Raw genomic sequence first — 21,149 nt, forward strand, 5'->3', positions numbered from 1 at the left:
GTTAGCTGGAATGCTAATTTGTCTTGTTTTTGAGTGGGTGTGAGGAATCCTTTAGAAAATATATACATTGGGCCAGCTAAGTAGTGCACTGGATAGAACACGAGCCTTGAAGTCAGGAGGAGCTGAGTTCAAATCTGCTCTCAGACACTTAACACTCCCTAGCCGTGTGATCCTAGGCAAGTCACTTAACCCTCATTAACTTAATACTTCACCAAAACAAAATTCATACATTTATATATACACAGAATAAATGAATTATTTGTTCATCTAGTTATATTTTGTTATTGCCATTTCTTCCTATATATCTCATTTTGAACTCTACTTTGGAACAAAGAAAAAGTCAAGCAAAACTAGCAAAACTACCTGCAAAGTGTATGTAGCATTCTACAGCCGTTGTCCTCCACCTTTGTTCCTAAAAAAAGGAATATAGAATATGAGGAATTTTCAAGAAAGGTAGTAATTATTTTCAGAAAGTTAAGGTTTACTTAGCTTCTTTAATTGATTAAGAAAGATTTTCCTCAGGAGTATCACTTTATATTATTCCCTGTCCCCCAACATACCCCAAGATCTGTATTCTGGGTCTACCAAGAATCAGTCATGACTTAGAAAGTTGGGGAGGTTCTAGATTTCCTTTCTGAAGTTAGTGAACGTCAGGAACCTTGATTCTTGGTCAAGCAGACCCAGACCATGGCTCTTGACAGCCCTCTAAAATCTTGGCAACTGATTAGAATGTAAAGGGATTTATTGTTTCTGGCCAAAAGGCAACAGTTGGATGTCAGTCAAAGATTTAATCTGAGCGGGACATAGGGAAATCTATGTTTTGGAGATAGGACTGGCAAATTATCTCTTAATTAGGAAAATTATCTCTTTATGAGGCTTATGCTGTGACACTCTAGTTGCAGTGTCCTAGAGCACTAATTTTGTAGTCACTTAATAATCCAGTCAGCCAATTGATGGTATGGCCAGTTCAAATCCTGCTAAAGAAAACTTTGGGCCTCAGTTTTCTTATCTATAAAATGATAAGACTGGATTTGATGACCTCAAAGTCTCTTTCAATTCTTTGTCTATAATCTGTGATAAATATTTAGGAGGAGAGGAGAAATGGAAAACAATATTGGGGGGGGGAATGTAGCAAAAAGTACAGGACAGAAACAAAACTGGGAGGGGAAATTCTTGTCGTGTAGGTAAAATTCATTGGCATATTTATTCTGAAATCATTATATGCATCCATAAATACATATATTATATATATAAGGTTGTATATATAATATGTACATATATATATATGGATTTTCTTGAGGAAAAATATTTATAGATTCAAGTAACTCAAATACCTCAGTCTACTCTATCATAGCCTCATAGATTTGATATTGGAAGGAACATGGGAGACAATCTAGTCAAACAGCTCATTTTTTCAAATGGGGAAACTGAGGTTCAGCTAAAAAAGGTACTTGCAGAAGATCACTTCTAGGATCATAGTTATCTGGAGCTAGAATGTGCCATAGAGTCTAAAACTCATTTCTCTTCATTTTCCAGATGAGGTAGTTGTATACCAGAGAGTTAGCTTAAACTCACCAACCACGCCTTCCAAACCCAGTCCTCTTTCCACCATCCATTCTTCTTTCTTTTATTTTTTAAAAGCTTGTTCCCAAAGTGACATCTTTACAAAGAAAACAGATTGTGGATCAGATTTTAACTTCTCAAATCCCAAATGTGTGTATGTGTATATGGGTATATACATACATCTATTACTGTATTTGAGCAAGTTGACATATGGTATAATCCAATGTGATATAACATAAGACAGAATCTCTTTATGTAACACATTGGAAATAAAAAGCAAACATTTCCTTTTTATCTGTCCCAGCTCTCAGTTGGGGGACAGGTCTCCAAAGGGCTTCTTCCCAATATCTTGACTCTTAACCGTTCACTTAGGTAAAGAAAAAGAGCCAGGGCCAAGACGTCTCTGGACAGCTCCCTTTGATTCTTGACGTTGCTGGTACAGAAAACAAATAGTTCTTTTGATGGAGGAGCTCAGATCTTATCATTGTTTGAACTAATTCTTATCTATGATTTCCTCATTAGTCATCCTTTGCTGCCTAGAAAGCAAAGATACAAGCCAGCAGGAGGGAGATAAAGTTTAAGAAATGACAGCTGGCTCCTTTTCTGAGCTGTAATAACTACACACGTTTGTTTGGGGCTTCGCGTGTTATAAAGCGCTGACCTCATGCTGACTTTGTGGGGTCCCTGATGGAAGTAATGCCTGCATTTTACAGATGGGAAAGTGGAGGGTCCTGTTACAGGACTTGGAGCTAGAAGGGACCCTTCGTGTCATAGAAACAGCCTCTTCCTTTCAGCTAGTCGGAGGGAATGAATGCAGAAAGCTGCCAGATGTCCAACATGGAGCACTCTGCTCAGGGTCTTAGAATTAGAGATGAAAAGAAGGGCAGAGCTTTTTTTGGAGGTCAGCCTTCTCTTATTTCAGAGGAGGAAACTGAGACCCAGATCTGTAAAGTTACTTGCCTCGAGTAAGTATCAGAGGCAACATTTGAATACAGGTCCTCTGGATGCTGTCCCACCTCTATCCCCACCCCTAGGTCTTTCCCTTGAAGCTCTTCCAGGTCAGATTCAGTGACCATGAATTTAGCAAGTTATCTGACTAAACCAGGGCTAAAATTCCTTAAATGTTGAATTCCAATTTTACCATATTGGGAGAGAGACAGTGGGTTCATTTTTTAAGAGTTCTGGCTGTTTGAAGTTCGATGTTTTTTGCCAGGAGAGAAACTTATTAGTTCATAGGTAGAAGAAATTTCAAAAGAAAAGAGAAGAAGCTTGGAGAAAACCTCAGGAAGCAGCCCTTTCTCTTTGTTCTGCTGCAAAAGGCTCACTCATCTGTTAGTTGTGTAATTCCAACCCGGGAGTCCCTATCTTTCCATTATGAACATGCCCAAATTAGCCAAGTGGAAATAATGTGGAGGCCCTCTCCTCCAGCCATGTACTTCTCTCTTTCTTCTTCTCTTTTTGTGGTCTTGCCTAGCTAGTCTGGTGGCTTAGGAAGCCGGAGGGATGGGTCAACTCTGTTGATAAACAGATCCTACTTCAGTGTCTATGTCTCCTGTGTTAAGATGGTTGGAAATATATAAACAAGAGAGGATATTGGGAAACACGTCAAAAATATGTCAGCCAAAAAAAAAGACCACACACACACACACACACACACACACACACACACACACTCAATCCCCCTATGATTTGGAACCCACTGGTAGGAGAGCCCTTGTTTGGGACCGACCATGAAGGACACGGGATCTGAGTTCAATATTCTCTCTGGATTGGAATGAATGGTTTGTAAGACCCCTTTCAACTCCAATTCTATGATCCTATAATTCGAAGCCATCGAACCTGTGTCTGAGCCTCTGTTTCCCCATCTGTAAATTGAGGTTGATGAGCCATGTGGTTTCCCCCGTGCCAATAAGGTCTTAAAACTATTGATTATAAGTCACTTAGTTTTGGGGCCTCAGTTTCCTCCTCTGTAAAGTTAGAGAATTGAACCGGATTGTCCCCGATATCCCTCCCAGCTCCAGAGCTGTGATAATAAAATGATAATATTTTGCTTTGAGTTTACCCCAGAATCCCTCGGTGTTAGAGGCTGCCAGCTTCTTGACAAGCAGCCCAACCCCCTCCCTTTGTATTACTATGATCTCTGAGATGACTTTCAAATAAACACACTTCAATTCGTTTCTGTCCTGCTTTTGTTTCTCACTCACCTGCAGAGCCTGGCGTTTGCACTGTATTTGGAGACCCCCACTACAACACTTTTGACGGACGGACATTTAACTTTCAGGGAACATGTCAGTACGTTTTGACAAAAGACTGCTCCTCCTCTGCCTCACCCTTCCAGGTGCTGGTGAAGAATGATGCCCGGCGGACCCGGTCCTTCTCTTGGACCAAGTCTGTGGACCTCGTGGTTGGCGGCAGCACGGTCAGCCTCCAGCAGCATCTCACGGTCAAGTGGAATGGTACCCGGATAGCCCTGCCCTGGGAGACTCCTCACTTCCAGATCGATCTGGACGGCTACCTCCTGAAAGTGACCACCAAAGCAGGTGGGGCTTCCACATGCAGAGCTTCCCGGGGCCGGGGCCGTCCTGCGGGGACCCCCAGAGCACCGCAGGCAACGTCGGCCCTTGGCTAGACGTCCGTTCTCCCTGGGTGAGCCCCAGAGAGAGCCTCATCCCGATGCGGCCGGTGCAGCATCCCCCCACGCAGGCTGGGGGGATGGCAGAAGCCGGCTGGGTCTCTGGAGGCTTAGCCTGGGCACTGGCAGCAATCCCCCCCGCCTTCTCCAGGGACCACAGGGAACTCGACCCTGTTAATTTTCCTTGGGAAAATCGTGCTCGTGAGCTCCCGACCGCTCTCGCTTTCTGTCCTGCTGCTGTTTTCAGGCTAGTGGGGATGTCCAGCTTGGAATTGTCAGCTCCTCTTCCAACTTTTGATGTGTATTTTGACATCTGTGGAAAAGAATGCTCTCTCGAGAGCTCCTCTCTGGGAAGGCCAGACCAGCCCCACAGCCGGGCCGGCTCTCGTTAACCCGTCGTGCTCAGAGAAGTCTCTGGGCAGAGCGGCAGGCTCTGGTCACCCAGGACCGGGGGCCGCCCTCAGCAGGGCACTCTCCTTGGCAGCTGGCAGCTGTGTTCAGGGAGGTTGCTCCCGGTGTGTGGGGAAAAATGCCAGGGAGACCAGTGTGTGTGTGTATGTATGTGTGTGTGTGTGTGTGTGTGTGTGTGTGTGTGTGTGTGTGTGTGTGTGTGAGAGAGAGAGAGAGAGACAGAAAGAGACATAGAGAGACAGAGATAGAGAGACAGACAGATATAGAGACATAGAGAGAGATAGACAGAGAGAGATGAACAGAGGTAGAGACAGACAGAGGCAGAGAGACAGACAAAGAAACAGAGACAGATATACATAGAGAAAGAAGACAGACAGAGATAGAGACAGAAACAGATATATAGATAGACAGACATAGAGTCAGACAGATATTGAGATAGACAGAGATGTAGAGAGACAGAAAGAGACAGACAGAATCAGAGAGACAGAGAAACAGAGATAGAGAGACAGAGACAGAGACAGCAGCATCAGTACTTCCCCTGCATGGAGCCTCCCCTTGGTTTATAACCATGGGCACTGTTTTCAGCTTTATTTCTTCTTTTGCTTTATCTGGGATAAAAAGCCTTTACTCTGTGACCTCACACTCCTCTTAGACTCCTGGAGGGTGGCTGTCCTGCTGCTGTTCTTTCTCAAAATTTCCCCTCTTGTTGCCTCTGATTTAGAAGTCCGCCCTGTGGACAAATCCACCCACTGAACACTAGACTTTTCATGGCGTGCACGTTGCTAAGGAGCCATGCTGGTGCGGCAGACTGGCTGCTGGGCTTGGGATCCAGAAAACCTGGCTCCTTTAACCAGCTCTGACCAGCTGGGCATCCTTGGGCAAGTCACTCATCCAGCCCCAAAGCTCCAGATTAACTCCGCCTAGTGGAGCCTTCCCAGTTGTTGGGTCATAATCGGCGTGGGTGGAACAAGTTCCTGCGCCACCAAACCCGGAGCTTCTTGGGGCATCACATGTCGTGGGCTAGTTTCTCCGAGCAGAGAAGTAATTTCCCAGGGAGCAAAGGAAGTCCTTAAGCAAACCATAGCACCGGGCTAGGACCCAGTGTTCGGCTGCAAGCGTGGCAGCTTTCCCGGCTATTCTGGGACAGGATCTGGGTGGCGCTTTATGCTGTGGCTGCTCGGCCCACAGGGACTGTCCTTATTATGCCTTTATCTAGAGCCACAGCATCCGGATCTATACATTACAAAGGCAGCCATATATGTGTATGTGCACACACGTGTAGTTCTGTGCATCATATGTATTTGCCTAGCTATACATCACACTTATGGGATAAATAGCACTGCCCTGCGTTCCTGCAGTGATGTATTATTTCAAGGAGACAAGCTCAAAATTGGAGAAACTATTTCCAGCAAAATGGCAGCCTTTTTGAATCTGCTTGAGGGGCTGATCATGTAGGTTCCTCACACATTTATTTTTACTTTCTGATGAAAGGGAAAACACTGAGCCCAGCCAAGCCCTGGAGATGGAGCTTTAGTGACCGGTGGCTCTCAGCAGCCCTCCCTCTTTCTTCTGGACCTTGGGTGGGAAATACATTAATGGTTCGAATTCAGGGCCAAAGGTTTATTTTGCTAAACTGGTTTGAGCTGGTGGAACGCTAGTGTGGAACGCCAGCGTGGATCGCCAGCGTGGATAAACAAGGGGAAGAAATGGAGACATTTCTTATGATCACGTTTCAGGCCCATTGAGACGAAGAGGCCATTGGTTGAGAAGGAGGAGGATGTTGAATGAGAATTTGGGGGAACCCTCTCTAAAAACAAGGAGGCAAATTTCAGTTTGCTAGTGATTATGGGCTCGAGGCAAGAAGTTCTGTTGATTCTCAGCTATTTTCAGGAAAAGAAAGGACAGAAAATCTAAAGTTCTGTTTGAGCCTGAAAGAGATTTGCAATTCTAGAAAATGCAGGTCTTGGAGGATCCCAGATTTAGGACTGTAAGGGACCAGGGTGGGCGGCGATCAGATCCAACCACTTTCTTTTTATAGCTGAGGAAATTGAGGTCCAGAAAGGGAAAGAAAAACCACATAAGAATTAAGTAGTAGAGAGGTGAGCCTGCAGTTTCTAATCCAGCCAGCCCTTTTTCCAATAAACCACCACAGCTTATTTCTCCAGAGGGGCTCAAATGCTAGGGTGCATCCAAGAGGACCATCATTAAGAAGGGCTCAGCAGCAATCTCTTGGCACAAACTGTGAGGAGTTATTAGCTGACTGTGTCTCAGAACAAAAGGATTTTGGATCCTTTAGGATTACAGAGACCAGGGATGCTCTGATCTGCTTAGAGCTCGCTGCCAAAGAAAGGTGGATGGGATGAATGCACTTCAGGAGATGAACTCGGTCTGGGAAATGGGTGAAAGGAATTTGGCTATCGAAAAAGAGATCGATCACTATCACCCTGGGAAGATAAGCAAAGTGAGAGACATCCCTGGGTTCAAAGTCAGGCCTTTATTTTCTTCTTCAGTTGCCCTTCACAGAATGCCAGTAATTTACAGACAACTCCTAATAGTACCCAGCTGAATAATTTCCTGAAGAAAGAAACATATATATATGGTTTTCAACTTCCTGGGGAAGGGGGAATGTAGTCTATTGGGCCTTAAACTGTGCTTTGGGATTATCCTCTGAATGAAAAATATTCCACTTCCAAACAATGGTGTTCTTTACCCAGGCTGAGCCAAGCCCCTCAGCTTTACCCGTTACAGATGTTTTCATCACCTATTGTTGGCTTAGAATGCCATAGTGTTTCTCTGAGGATCTGTGGGTTTTTCGTTTCAGAGCCAGAGGTTGATCATTGTCCGAGATGAGAGAGCGATTATTGCACAATAACACTTGAAATGGACCTTGCAGCTGGGAGCGGAGGAGGCACGGGGGGGAAAAATGCCTGTGCTGTTGCCTCTGTGGCTTGAGGACTTAGCCCTGCATTGAGGGCTTCGGGTAGGAGGGCAGTGGTCTCTGAGCATGGCTGGAACCCAACTGGACTAGTGCACTCAATAGACACAATGGCCAAAGTCTTAGGGAGGGGAGGGAACTGGGAGGAGGAGAAATAGCCCACACTTCCAGCCTCCTACCCTAGCAGGTCTTAGCATAATATGCCCTTTTCAACATCTGTTTTGCACCCCCTCACCAGTTGTATCCAAAAGAGCTAACTCTTGCTAAGAAGTAGGGATTTGCATCTATTGCCTCCATACCTTTGTCCAGACTGTTCCCATATGTTTGGAATGCATTCCCTCTTCATCTTTGCCTCCTGGAATTCTTCCAGGGCTCACCTCAAGGGTCACCTCTTAGAGGAGGTCTAACTCAAGCTCCCTAGCTGTTAGCGCTCTCTGTCCCACCTCAAACTATATTGTGATCGTTCCCACCCCCCCGGAAAATGGAATATTCTTGATGTCAGGGGACTGGTTTTGTTGTTGTTTTGTTTAGATTTTGTAGACTGGCACAAAGTGGATGCTTAATAATTGTTTGTTCAGTTGAATTGAATTTGGTTTGGTTTGGAATACAACTTTTCCCCGAGACCTATACCTGTTAAATCCAGAAACTGCATCCAATTCTTTGGTACAAAATCTCGAAGAAACTCATCTCTCTTTCAACTCCAGGACAATAGCGACGAATGAAAAAACAGACAAATAAATAAATCTAACAATTATTGCTGACTTGTAACTTTACCTCAGGTCAACTCTTTAACAATCTTATTCAGGTTGAATCTTTCCTTTCCAAGTAATGAAAAACAAGAATCCAAGGTGGAAATTGTGTCCAACAATATGTTCCCTTATTTTCTGCTAGGAGGGGGAAAGTGTGTTTCATTATTCATCATTTCAATAATCAGTAAGTATGCATTAAGTATCCCTTCCCACTCCATGTGCCGGACACTGGGGACACTCAAACAGAAACAGAGCAGCCCCTGTCCTCGAGGAGCTCATATTCTCGTAGTGGAGATAGATTAGAATTCTGTCCATCTCTTCTGTGAGACCTCTGGTTTCTATGATTTCAAAGCAATATCCCATTCTTCCAAGCAAATGACAGCACCCTAGGAAATCAGGATAATAGCAGTACCCACTTGAGAGGGAAGACCAGGATTGCAAGCCCCGTAGAATAAGTAGGTGGAGAATAGTAAGGCAAAGCATTCGCTGGTGGAGAGAGGAAATTGGAAGACCTCGGAATGCAAGAAAAGGAATGTGGCCGCTCTTCCCAGCTGCAGATGGAACACATGCTTCAGTTTTAAACTTCACCATCTGCCAGTGACTTCAGTCCAAAGTCTAGGATGGAGAATGGGGGAACGCATCCCAGCTGCAGAGAGAACCGCCAGCCCATAAACCCCCAAGGCGCTTCCAAAATGCTTCGTTGAGGAGGATGACCATTCTAGACATCATATTGAAGGGTTATTTCCTTAGTTACAGCTCATTACCTTCTCCCCTTTGAGTATTATAATCACCTTTCCATGAATGTGCGCAAAAGGAAGATATTATACCATGAAATGAGCAGGGAAAGTTGAAATGGAAATGCCACAAATGAAGGGAAAGGAAGCTTTGATAAAATGTGTAGCCAACTTGAACCGAGTCTTCTGTAGATAAAAAGGTCATAGAGGCAAAAATGACGTTTCCCCGAAGGATGACTTAACCTTCTGTGGATCGTCTTCTTTTGTCTCTTTCCATTCTGTATTATCTTCCGTTGTTTGTGAATAGAAATGGCCACAGCCTCCAGAGGGCCTGACAAAATACCTTCAGATATCAGATACGACTACTTCAAAGAATAAAAAGATGAAAAATATCTGGCTTAAGAGCTACTTCCTAAAATTGGACCTTTCTTAAATCTCCCCGTTAATCGTGGCTACCCAAGAACCACAATTACTTTGCATTTATTCATTATTTGCTTATTTATCTGTGTGCATATTATTTCCTTAAAGTAGAAAATGACATTTTTGAGGACTGAGACTTAATTCTTTTTCTTTCCTTTGTAGTTTCAGTGCTTGGAACGTAGCGTAGCTTAATAAATGCTAGTTGAATTGAATCGAATTGAGTAGGAAAGGCTGGATGACCTTTGGAAGAGCTTTCAAGAGAGAAAATCAGAATGCAAAGTGTCCAATAATAGAATTGGGCCTTGGGGTCTTTGTCTCATTCTGTTCTGATGCAAGGAGGCTATCACTGGGAAGGTTTCTCCTATACTATATACTGACTTATTGCCATCTCTATCTCTGTCAGTCAGGCTTTCTTCAGGATAATTTTTATATCTCAAGAAATTGTGGAATATTTCTTACTTTTCTTTCACCCTCAATAACTGGGTGGTATAAGTGGTTCGAACCGTGGTGTTGGATTTGGGAAGATCTGAATTCAAATCCTGCCCCTGATACACACTGACTCTGTGACCACAGAGCAAGGAATTTAGGATTTTAAGTGATAGAGGAAGTCAGTTGATCTGCATGGTAAAGGGAATTTTCATAGTAGGAGATTTCTTATCCCAGTGAATCCATAGATGTGGACCACTCCCTCCTCCCAAACAAACAGACAAAACATATGTTTAATCAGATGATTTTAAAATAACCTTCTTTATATTGTCCACAGAGTCCACATTATGTACTACCTTCTATGGCCCAATTGTGTGTGAATGAATCCATCCTCATAGCCTCAGCTCTCTATTTTGAGCTAAAACCATATCCATTCTCCAGGGCATCGTGTCCTGGCCTGAACAGGGATCTTGTCATCTGCCCTGCAGCTGCTCATGTAACACTCTTCTATTTCCCACCTCCCCCCGCTTCACTTCTTGCTCAGGGAAAAAAATAATTAAAACCAATATTACTGGGAAGATGATGACAATTAAATATCCCATGATGCCATTTGCAATCCCTGCAATTACCTAGACTAGGGCTTCTTTACTGCTTTGTGTATTGTGGACCCCTTTGGCAGTTCATTAAAATCTCTGAATAAATCCTCAGAAAATAATGTTTTTAAATGCATAAAATAAAATACTTAGGATTGCAATAAAATCAGTTATATTGAAACAGTATCAAATGCATTTTTAAAAAAATCATGGATTCCAGATTAAGAACTCCTGGAATAGCCCAAGACTCCCTTCCCGGGCCTCAGCTCGGTTCTATTTCCCTAGCAGAATGCAAGTTCCTTCCAGGGAGAAACTTTTCCTTCTCTAGCCTGGTAGAGTGCCTGACACATAGCAGGTGTTTAGTAATGCTTGCATCTCAGTTGATTGACTGCCTATCTTGTACTCTGGCCATCCTTCCTAGATAAATCACCCCCCCCCCCACACACACACACAAATTTTCCTGTGCATTTCCCCATGAAACTGTTTTGTGAGTAAGTTTTCTCCATAACCTTTCCTGCAGTCCTTACCTTGTTTGTGGTCCCCGTCAAGGGTGTTGCTCGGAGACCGTCTCCCTTTCCCTTGCCTGGAATCTTTGCATTTGTTTCTATAGAAACTCAGTTAAAAAGCCACAGGCCTTCCTCCCAGATCCCTCTTTGACAGGTGTCTCTACTTTCCTTCCCTTTGATGTGGCAGTGGAGTGTCCTAACCATATATCAATGATACTTGGCTCTCATTCTCTCCTTTTGGATGACGTCCAAGTTTGGGGAGTAGGGCTTTTGGAATCTTACCAGTGGGGGAGTTCCTATTGATCTTGTTTCTTTGTGATGTAACCATATGTCAGCTCCGGGGCCATTTGATATCCAGGGAGGACTTTTCCTCTGGTTTCGGGCCCATCCTTTTTGTCTTCCCTCTTGAAGATGAACCATTTGTGATGAGAGGCCGAGATCCCGATCTTTCAGGGAAACAGACTTTAAACCTTTTCAAGTCATGGCGTATTCTTTTCAGTGGTCCCATTGTGTTCTCCAATTATGGTGGCATGAAAGACTTTCCTTTTATTTCATAACTGGGGGTGGAGGGCAAGGGGACAAAGATTAAAAAGCACATGGGGAACAGATATTCCATGAATTATTTTTCCTACAAGTTTTCTGTCCCTAATCACATGCTAAAAGAGTCACATTCTCTTATGTGAGGATCTACTCCTGAGACGAAGGATCTGTATTTAAGGCATAAAGTAGAGATTTGTAGTATATTTGTAGTGGTATATTGAGCTTCAAGTCAGGAGATAAGTGTTTGAATCCTGCCTCAGACATTTGCTATGTTAGCATGGGAAAATCCATATCCCCCAATTTTCCCTTAATTCAAAATGTTTGCACTCTTTAGCCCACAAGGATGTTGTGAGGAAAGCATTTTGCAAATTTAATATGACAAAAAAAGTGTTAATCTAACTATAGAACTATATATATGTGTGTGTATATGTACATATACATACATATGTGGATATATGTATGTGTATGTATGTATATATCTATTTATCTATATATCTATCTATATATAGCTGTAGAATTAACTATAAAACCCCACTCTTCCCATCCTTTCCTCTATCTCTCGGTACTCTTGACTTTCTCCAGGATACAACTTAGGTACCGTTTCCTTTTTTAATCTTCCCCATGGCCTGCTTTCTCTCCTTCTTGAAATTACCTAGTGGAAATATCCTGCATTGATTTAACTGTGTTTTCTGTGGCCATTCAATAGAATGGATTTCATCATGGTTAAGGCTTGTCTCATTTTTGTGTTTGTGTCCCTGGCTCCTGGCACAATAGTGAGCACATAGTAAGCACCTAATGTTTTGAGATGAATTAACATACAAGAATAAACATACTAAGTAGGTACAGATATAAGAATACATATTAGGAATGTATGAATCAGATTTTATTAAAACAAATACTAGTATAAAAAGTTTTTATATGTGCCAAAAAATGCATGTACCGACTTTCCCGACACAACCAGTGACTCAATCTGATTCTATGTACTATTACATACAATGAGGTTCAAATTAAATAAAAAGACTTTGATGGCTCTTGTTGGCCATTGGTCACTTATCAAAGACAAATGAATATGGGTACAGTGGTTGCCATAGTCAGGAATTGGGAGACTAAACTTCTGTTCCATTCTCTTCCAGGTTTGGAAATCTCCTGGGATGGAGACAGTTTTGTGGAAGTCATGGCTGCCCCACATCTCCAGGGCAAACTCTGTGGCCTCTGTGGCAATTACAATGGGCACAAACGGGACGACTTAATTGGGGGAGATGGCAACTTCAAGTTCGATGTGGATGATTTTGCCGAGTCCTGGCGGGTCGAGTCAAATGAGTTTTGCAACCGGCCTCAGAGAAAGCCAGTGCCCGAGCTCTGCCAAGGGACGGTGAAGGTGAAGCTTCGAGCACACAGGGAATGCCAGAAGCTCAAAGCCTGGGAGTTCCAACCCTGCCATTCTACTGTAGACTACACGACGTTCTATCGGTAAGTACGGCCTCGAGAAGGCTTTTGGGGAAAAGAGCGAGGACGGAATCCACAGGCAAAGAGATGCAAGTCTCTATTTGTACCGAAGGCTTGAGTAGAATGGAGGTAACCCATCGAGCCCCGTCTGGGGCTCATGTCCCTAGACTCATATCCAGTTTGGGAAGTGCGAGGGAAACAACCTTTATTGATGTAAAGTGGTCTAAGGTTCTCTTTCGTCTGCAAGAGGGTCCATGTACCCTCTGACTAGATTTCAAGGGCTTCATGAATTTAGATTGGGAAAAAAGCATATTTATTTCAATACAATTGGTTTCTTCTCTTGTCCTTTTTATTATATTTCATCCATTAAAACCGTTTCTCTGATGAGTGTGGATTTCACAAGACAGCTCAAAAATCCGTGACCCAGAGAGGTTAAGGACTCTTCATCTAAGATGTATCTGGTTTTATCCAGTAGAATTATGTTGTTGCATTACGCCATATATCTGATTGCATTCTCATTACTGTGATTATATCCTACTATGGCATTTTCATATTATATTCAAGGTAAAATTGGTTGACTTTGAAGGTCATAGGTAAAGCCAGCACAGATATGAATGCAGTTTTATCAGAAGTTCAGTAGCTGTCACGATTCAGGAGGAAGCGCTGAATTCAAACCCCATTTCAGATGTTGACAACTCATGTGATTTTGGACCCTCTGATCCCTTGAACCCAGGTATCCTTAACTGGAAAAGTATTGGGTTGGATACCTTCTGCAACACCTGTTTGCAAGGAGGATCAGAGAAGGGCTGATGTTCTAGAGTGCCCAGATCCAGAGGTGAGGAGGGATTGTGTTCCAGGCCTGGGGAGCAGCCTCTGCCTAGAAGCAGGAGAAGGATGCTGTGTACGGAGCACAGCATGTAGGTCGGTTTGTCGGAAATGCAGAAAAAATGAGAAGCACTCAATGGGAAATCATCCTGGAAAGTGGGGGGAAAAAAAGATTGCTAATAAAGGATGGATTTTCTTTGGGAATTTCAAATCTGCTTAATTTATCATCTCTGATAACCCATGGCTGGGTATTCCCCATCTTTGTTTCATTAAAAAAAAGCTAGGGTTTGATTCCCTTGCACCAGTGATGAAGCTTAATTAGTCTCATTAATTTGAGCCCTTTGTGGGTCTCTCCTGACTGGAGAAATATGTTGCTTCTTCACCCCTGGCTGCCTGCAGCACTCCCCACCGTGGAGGAGATAGAACACTGGAGGCTGGCCCCTTGAGCTATGATCATGTCTCCTTCCTTAAATTTGGAAAACGCCTGTGGTCTGAAACCACAGAGAGGTTATTTTTACTCTTTAATTGCACCAGTTTATTTCCCCTCGTTCTCATTAAATCTGATCCTTTTAAAACGTTTTATTTGATCTCTTGACATAAAAGATAAAATTCGATGAAGGCAGCGTGAGGAAGAGTGGAAAAAGCCTCCCCTTGTCAGTACAGAGCCCCGAACATGGCGACATCTGCCAAGCCATTTGGCTCGGCCTCCTGAGTTTCCTTCTCCAGCGTCATTTTCCTCTGATGACTGGCGTTCTCTCCCTTGCATCCCTTCCTTCTCCCCTGCCCCACCAGGAGGCCAATCCCTCTCCCTCTCCTTGAAATCCAGGCCATTTCACACTTGCCGTCCTTGGCAACGTCACTTGGCCAGTTGAAGTGCATGTGTGGTCATGGGCAAGACCAAGGTGGGAAATGAAATAGCCCTTGGTCTCCTCCAAGGGCACCAGCCAGAGGCTCCAGTTCACATTTTCTTCCATTAACTGTTCAGTGAGCATTTATTAAACACCTCCTGAATGTCCCTCGCTGTTGGGTGCGGGGGAGCCAGAGACAGAAATCAGAGTCTTCTCCCCATTACATTGTACCTGGGAAGGCAGGTGCCATGATTATCCCCAATTTACAGCTGGGGAAACTGAGGTCATGAGGGTGCCTATGGTCATGTAGCTAGGAGGTCACCGAGGTGGAACTTGAACTCAGTTCTGCCTGAGTCCAGTGAAGATGATTGTATCCCTAAAAGGGATGGATGTGAATCTGGGGGAGAGGAATCATGTAGGGGAGAGCTGACTAGAATGGACATTTTAGTTTGGAAAGTTACAGAGACATAACTGGCTGATGATTCCAGAACAGGAAGGACAATGGGACCTAAGAGAAGCAAACAAGATGGCAATAAGACCAGGGAATGAATGGCCCTCACTTGCTTTTCAGCTACATTCAGGTCAAATGAAGATCCTTGTGAGGGGGAAGTGGACAGAAGCAGGGCAGAAGTCCAAGCCCCTCAATCACAGAGCCAAGATCTCCTCGGACTTCCTTGGGAAATGAGCCTGGGTTTTCCACAGCCTGCCCAAAGGATCGCAGGCTGAAAGCTGCAGAGGACTCAGGGGCCTCTAGCTGAATCCCTCCATTTTACAAATGGGGAAACTGAGGACCAGAGGGGTTTAAATAACTTGTTCATTACAGTCACTGGGGAGCAAATGTCAGGTCTCCAACTTCAAATCCATGACTTTTTTTGGTTGTCCGTTTCTAAGTGCCCAGGATAAAGAGACTCCCCCCGAATCTTTGTGACTGTACCATTACTCTCAGGTCAAGAAAGTAGATCTGGTGGACAAAGGGGGCTGTGCAGGGTTCCTACAGCGAGGCACCCCCAGCTACACACCCCTAGATGGGAAGGACTGTACTGGAGAGAATTAGAGCTCCCTGGCCATGGCTGCCCCTCTCCAGCTGATCCCCACATGCTCCTGGAGAGGGACTTTCTCTGGGTTCACTTTGGAGGGTGGACGCCATCTTCGGCACATGTGGCCTGGGTGGGTGCTGTGGCAGGAGGAGGGGCCGTGCTGGGATGGGGGGGTGGGCCTGGGGAAGGGATGGGGATGTTGCTGCCTGGCTGGAGGCAGGAGGAAAATTTTCCTTCAGGCTGCAGCCAAAGAAAAGGGAAGATCCCATGTCATTGTTTCTATGCAGAATCTTGATTCATCTTTCCCAATTCTTCATCTTATTGCTTGGCTTCTGAACTCTGTTATCATCTCACTGTCCAGTTCTCATGGAAGCTGTTCTTGGCATTCTAAGTTGATTAGGAAAATTCTCACATATGATTTTCGGGATTTTTTCCCTTTTCCCTTTTTCCTTTCCTCTCTCTCCTCTTCTTTCCTCCCTCCCTCCCTTCCTCCCTTCCTTCCTCCCTCCCTCCCTTTCTTTTTTCTTTCTTTCTCCCTCTCTCCCTCCCTCCCTTTCTTTCTTTTTCTTTTCTTTGCTTTATATTTTTTAGCAGCCTTGGGAGTTTAGTGCTGTTATTAACTCCCTTTTACAGATGAGAAAAATGGTGGGATGACTATTATCTTAGGTTGTTCTAGCTCAAAAGTCCAAGTCCCAGCTAAGAGGAAACGTTTCAATATTCTTCATTTAATAACTTCCCTCCTGATTATTCCCTATTTATCCTGTCTACTGTTTGTTTGGCAGAGGTGGGGAACCTTTTTTCTGCCATTGGAATAGTTATAACATCATTCCAGGGCCATACAAAATGATATTTGCGTGTTCTGTCCTCCTTTAGATTATATGTTCCATGAAGGGAGGAATTATCTTTTGCCTTTCTTTGTACGCTCAGAGCTAAATACATGACTAGCACCTGGTTGGTGGTATCGGCTCCTCTCCCTGTCCAGTCCTGTCTGACTCTTTGTGATCCCATTTGGGGTTTTCTTGGCAGAGACCGTGGTTTGCCATTTCCTTCTCCAGCTCACTTTACAGGTGAGGAAACCGAGGCAAAAAGGATGAAGTGACGTGCAGAGTTATAGAGCTGGGAAGCGTCTGAGGATGGATTTGACTCCAGGTCTGGCACTTTGTCCATTGAGCAGCCGAGCTGCTGGGGACATCAGGGAAGGATGCTTGTAGAAGTCGGTGTTTGAGCTGAGTAATCTCGAAGGAAGTGAGATAATTACCAGCAGGAATTATGGGGCAATGGGGAGAGGGAGTCTGGGAGAAGCCTGAGAATCAGAGGATAGGGTGATGGATTGGAGAAGCAGTAAGGGGTGTGAGTATGTGTGTGTATGTTTGTGTGTATGTGTTTATGTGTGATTATATGCATGGTTGTGGGTATTTGTATGTGTATGTATTTGTATGTGTGTGTATATGAAAAAAAGCTGAATTGAATCGAATAATAACCAGAGCATTTGGGATCCATCTAAAAAGGATACCAAGAAAGTGGCTGTTTCCAGTAAGCACATCTTTCTCCCTCCCTCCTCCACTGTTTGTTCTGTTCCCAGTTAGATAAGATCACAAGGAGATAAGTGAAGAAAACCTTACCCTGTCTGGCCCTAGAGGCTGGAGACAAGGGGCAACAGGGGGTGGGGGTATCACTGATTCCAAGGCAGGAGGACAAAAGGAACGAGAGGCTTTTTCAAATGCGCTGCTCTCACTCCAGGGATCATTTGAATAGACACCATTCCCCAGCCTGGTCCACGAGGATGCAGGCGGGGTTGGGTAGGATTCATGCGGTGTCAGGAGACAGGGGCTGCCCTCCTATACCCATCAATCACTGCAGCTCTCCCTGTCTACCTGCCCTTCCCTCCCTGTGGGAGGTGGGCCACAGCTTGTCTAGACCACATCAGATTTCCCTACTGAAGCCTAATGCATTTCGTTAAGACGGAAGCCATCCCTTACACATGGGTGGGCAGCTCCAAGAATAATAAAGCTCGCCTTGATCTTCAAGTTGGGAGGCAAGCTACATTACTGGGCTTACAATTTGATTTGTCTGATTTTGGGGGGATTTTTTTAATCTTCAAAGAAATAGTTGAATGTTTTCTTAAGAGAAAAAAAGAACAAATTAGCATATTGAATACTTACAAATCTATAGAAAACTATTTTCATCAAAGCAAAATGATCCATAATGGCTTTAATTTTCTGTCATCCTGTGAACCCCTGTGTTTGCAGCCCAGTGGGCAAAAAGGAGGCATTGTGTTGGGTGTGCGGGTCACTAAAATAGTTAATTTTTATATAGCACTTTCAAGATTGCAGGAAACTTTGCATACATCTCATTTGATCACCCCAACATCCCTGGAATGTAGGTGCTATTATTATTCCCATTTTACAATAGAGGAAACTGAGGCGGACAGTAGCAAGTGACTTCCCTAGGGTCATACTTCTAATAAGTATCCGAGACCCAGGTCTTCTTGTCTACAGGTCCACTTATCTACTATGTCACCTCTATCACCAGGGTGCCTACAGTAATAGGAATAAACCCTCTCATAGAATAGATTGTAGTCCATCTGTCACCTCTCACCCTCAGGAGCGCTTGTTCAAGTCCTCTCATAACTCTTTTACAGAAAGTACACTTAACATGATGGGAGCCTTCTATATTTGCCCTCGTATTGTATCAGTAGCAATAGAGTATACAAGCCATCAAGAAGCTGTTTCTTTGGCCACATTTCTGGTCCACTTTCTTTGTCTGGCCGTGTAGTTCAGAGTTGTTATCCTAAGTCCCTTCTCTTGCAAAATTCTCAGTTGGTTAAATCTTGCCACTTCCCTGCACCCTCCATATACCTTTCTTCTGGGTAAGCTTCAATTTTACTCTTCAGAAATTACAGGATTCAATTATTTGCAACTACAGGGTTCTCCCAAAAGAATATTATTCTTTAAAAGATGTTTTAACCCAGGAAAGGGAAAGGGTCACAGTGTAAGAAAGTTTACATCAGCCTAACTTTTTATTGTGAAATTATTTGTTCAATTAAAAACATTTTCTTTCTTTCCTCCCTCCTTCCACCCCTATTGGAAACAAAAATAAAATAAAAACAAAACCCTCGTAACCAATATACATGGCAAAACAAATGATCACTTTCAAAAAGGATCTGCCTCTATCAGGGCCTTAAATTCATCATCCCTTTGTCAGAAGATTGGTAGTACCAGCATGTTTCATTATGGAATCTGGAATTGCTGTTGAGCATTGTGTCTGGAGAAGGCCTGAAGTCTTTCAAAAGTTGTTTGTCTTTTGAATGTTGTTATGGTATCCCTGTATTGTAATACTTCTCCTGGTTCTGTTCCTTTTACTTCATATCAGTTCATTCATGTCTTTGCAGGTTTCTCTAAAGCCATCCCTTTTATCCTTTATTACAGTGTGATGATCTTCCATTCCATCCATATGCCATCCTTTCTTGGGGCACTTTTTCAGTTTCCAGTGCTTTTTTACCACAAAAGAGCTGATATGTATATATATATATATATATATATATATATATATATATTTTTTTTTACATAGGATAGTATATATATATATATATATATATATATATTTACATAAGGATAGTATATATATATATATACACATATATATATTTACATAAGGATAGTTTTCTTCTTTCCTTGATCTTTTTGGAGGATAAAGTCTACTTTTTTCTTAATGCTCTCAAATGTTCTATAGGGACACCAAGTCCAGTTCCCTCTGTACTGTACCACAATACTTTTTATGGGTAAAGACACTTTATAACTATAATGTGGACAACAATAAGGTTGACAGCATTAGAACGTAACATAATTGGAGGGTGAGACTGTGCTCTAGAATTTGTAAGTTAGCAATTAATCAGCAAGTATTCATTAAGCACTTACTGTGTACATAATATGCTGTTCTAGGTTCTGGAATACAAGGATGAAGTTTGGAACACTCTGTACTCACAAGAACACACATTCAAATGGGGGAGACAATAAATACAGATAAAACTAAAGTCTCTTTCCATTTGTGACTTACCATAAGATTTTTCAATAACCTCTTACACAGCACCTTTATTCCCTCTTTAAAAAAAAACCCTCAAAAACTACTCTTTAAATGAATAAGAAAATATGACTTTGCCTCCATCTTTAATCCCAGGTACCTGTTCACTATTTCATGTGACACAACTTGTCATTATTCTGTTTGTTGGTATTCACCTGGGCATGTGGGCTCTGGATCTTTTTCTTCTGTTTTAAGAAATCCTTTTAATCTTCTAGCTTCATTTATAAAGAAGCTACAATATTTGATTAAATAACCTGCAATAAATGTAATTTGGCTTAATTGCCTAGTTGGTTCTCTTTGGGGGAGTACACAATAATTTCATTATAAATGATGTTTTAAACATTTCCCCTGCCTGCTCCGATAAGACATGACTAAGTCCTAGGCATGTTAATTGATTTGGGCTAAAAGTAGCTAATTTTGCTTATTAAATGTTGAGGGTGGTATTCATTGTTGCTTCATGTAGAGCTAGAATCCCTAGAGTTACAGAGATTGTGTGTCATTAGGGAATTAACCCTAGCATAATTTTAATTTGATTAGCTTTCAGATGCATATAAAAACAGCTTTCTACCTTGTCCTGATTTGCTCCCTACTAACCACATTCATATTGGCATTCTTGCTGTAAGTACAAGGAAAAGGAAAAAAGGAAATTGTATTAGAATCTTAAGATGGCTCAGAGGTTCCCTTTAGAGAGGGGTGAATAAAGAAGGAGAAGCAATTGGTCTCATTGGGCAACCGATCTTTGGGTCATTTCACTTTGAAGTGGTTGGGATGAGTATGTGAGTAAAGTGAAAGATCATCACGGGGGTGATCGCAAGTCACCCCTTAATGGCTACTTCAGATAAGGAAGGGACAGGGAAATGACAGGAAGGCCCCAACAAGACACTCCAAACCAAGCCATGAGGTCATTGATTTAGAGTTGAAAGAGACCTTAGAGTTGATCAAGTCCAATCACCTCATTTATAGATGAAAAAAACTAAGGTCCAGAGAGGTCAGATGGCTTGGCCATAGTCACGGCTAGTAACTGTCCACATGTATCATGATACTTGGTAACGTCACTACAAAGTAGGTCGCCAGGGAGGAAAGTGATATATTTTGGAGATGGAGATTTGACAAATACCAAACACTTCTAGATTATTTATGAGCCTCATGCCTTTATATCATGAGTATTTTAAAAGAGAATCAGACAGCACCAGAGATGGGGAGTACTACACATTATCACAAAAAAGGAAGTTGATTATATCTTAACAGACAGGAAATAACTGGGTCCTGAGCTGGGAATTATGGCTACATCTGTTTTCTGTGTATAAGTAGACCATCAACTAGCTACAGTAAAACCAAAATCAAGAGCAAGCTAAATAAAAAGTCAGCAGAAAAAGTCAGCAGTATTTATTTACAATAGCTTTG

The 21,149-nt window shown here is 42.9% G+C and overlaps 1 protein-coding gene across 1 annotated transcript in view; it reads left to right on the forward strand.

Annotated features, from left to right (window-relative positions):
- The window catches only part of BMPER (BMP binding endothelial regulator), a 262,921-nt gene that overhangs the window by 172,092 nt on the left and 69,680 nt on the right, over nt 1-21,149 (forward strand). The window contains exons 12-13 of the mRNA XM_031952980.1: nt 3,774-4,103; nt 12,643-12,979. Coding sequence (XP_031808840.1) covers nt 3,774-4,103; nt 12,643-12,979 — 667 coding nt within the window. The remainder of the gene's footprint in view (nt 1-3,773; nt 4,104-12,642; nt 12,980-21,149) is intronic.

Source organism: Sarcophilus harrisii, chromosome 1 (genome assembly GCF_902635505.1).
Source record: "Sarcophilus harrisii chromosome 1, mSarHar1.11, whole genome shotgun sequence".
Classification (NCBI taxonomy): Eukaryota; Metazoa; Chordata; class Mammalia; order Dasyuromorphia; family Dasyuridae; genus Sarcophilus; species Sarcophilus harrisii.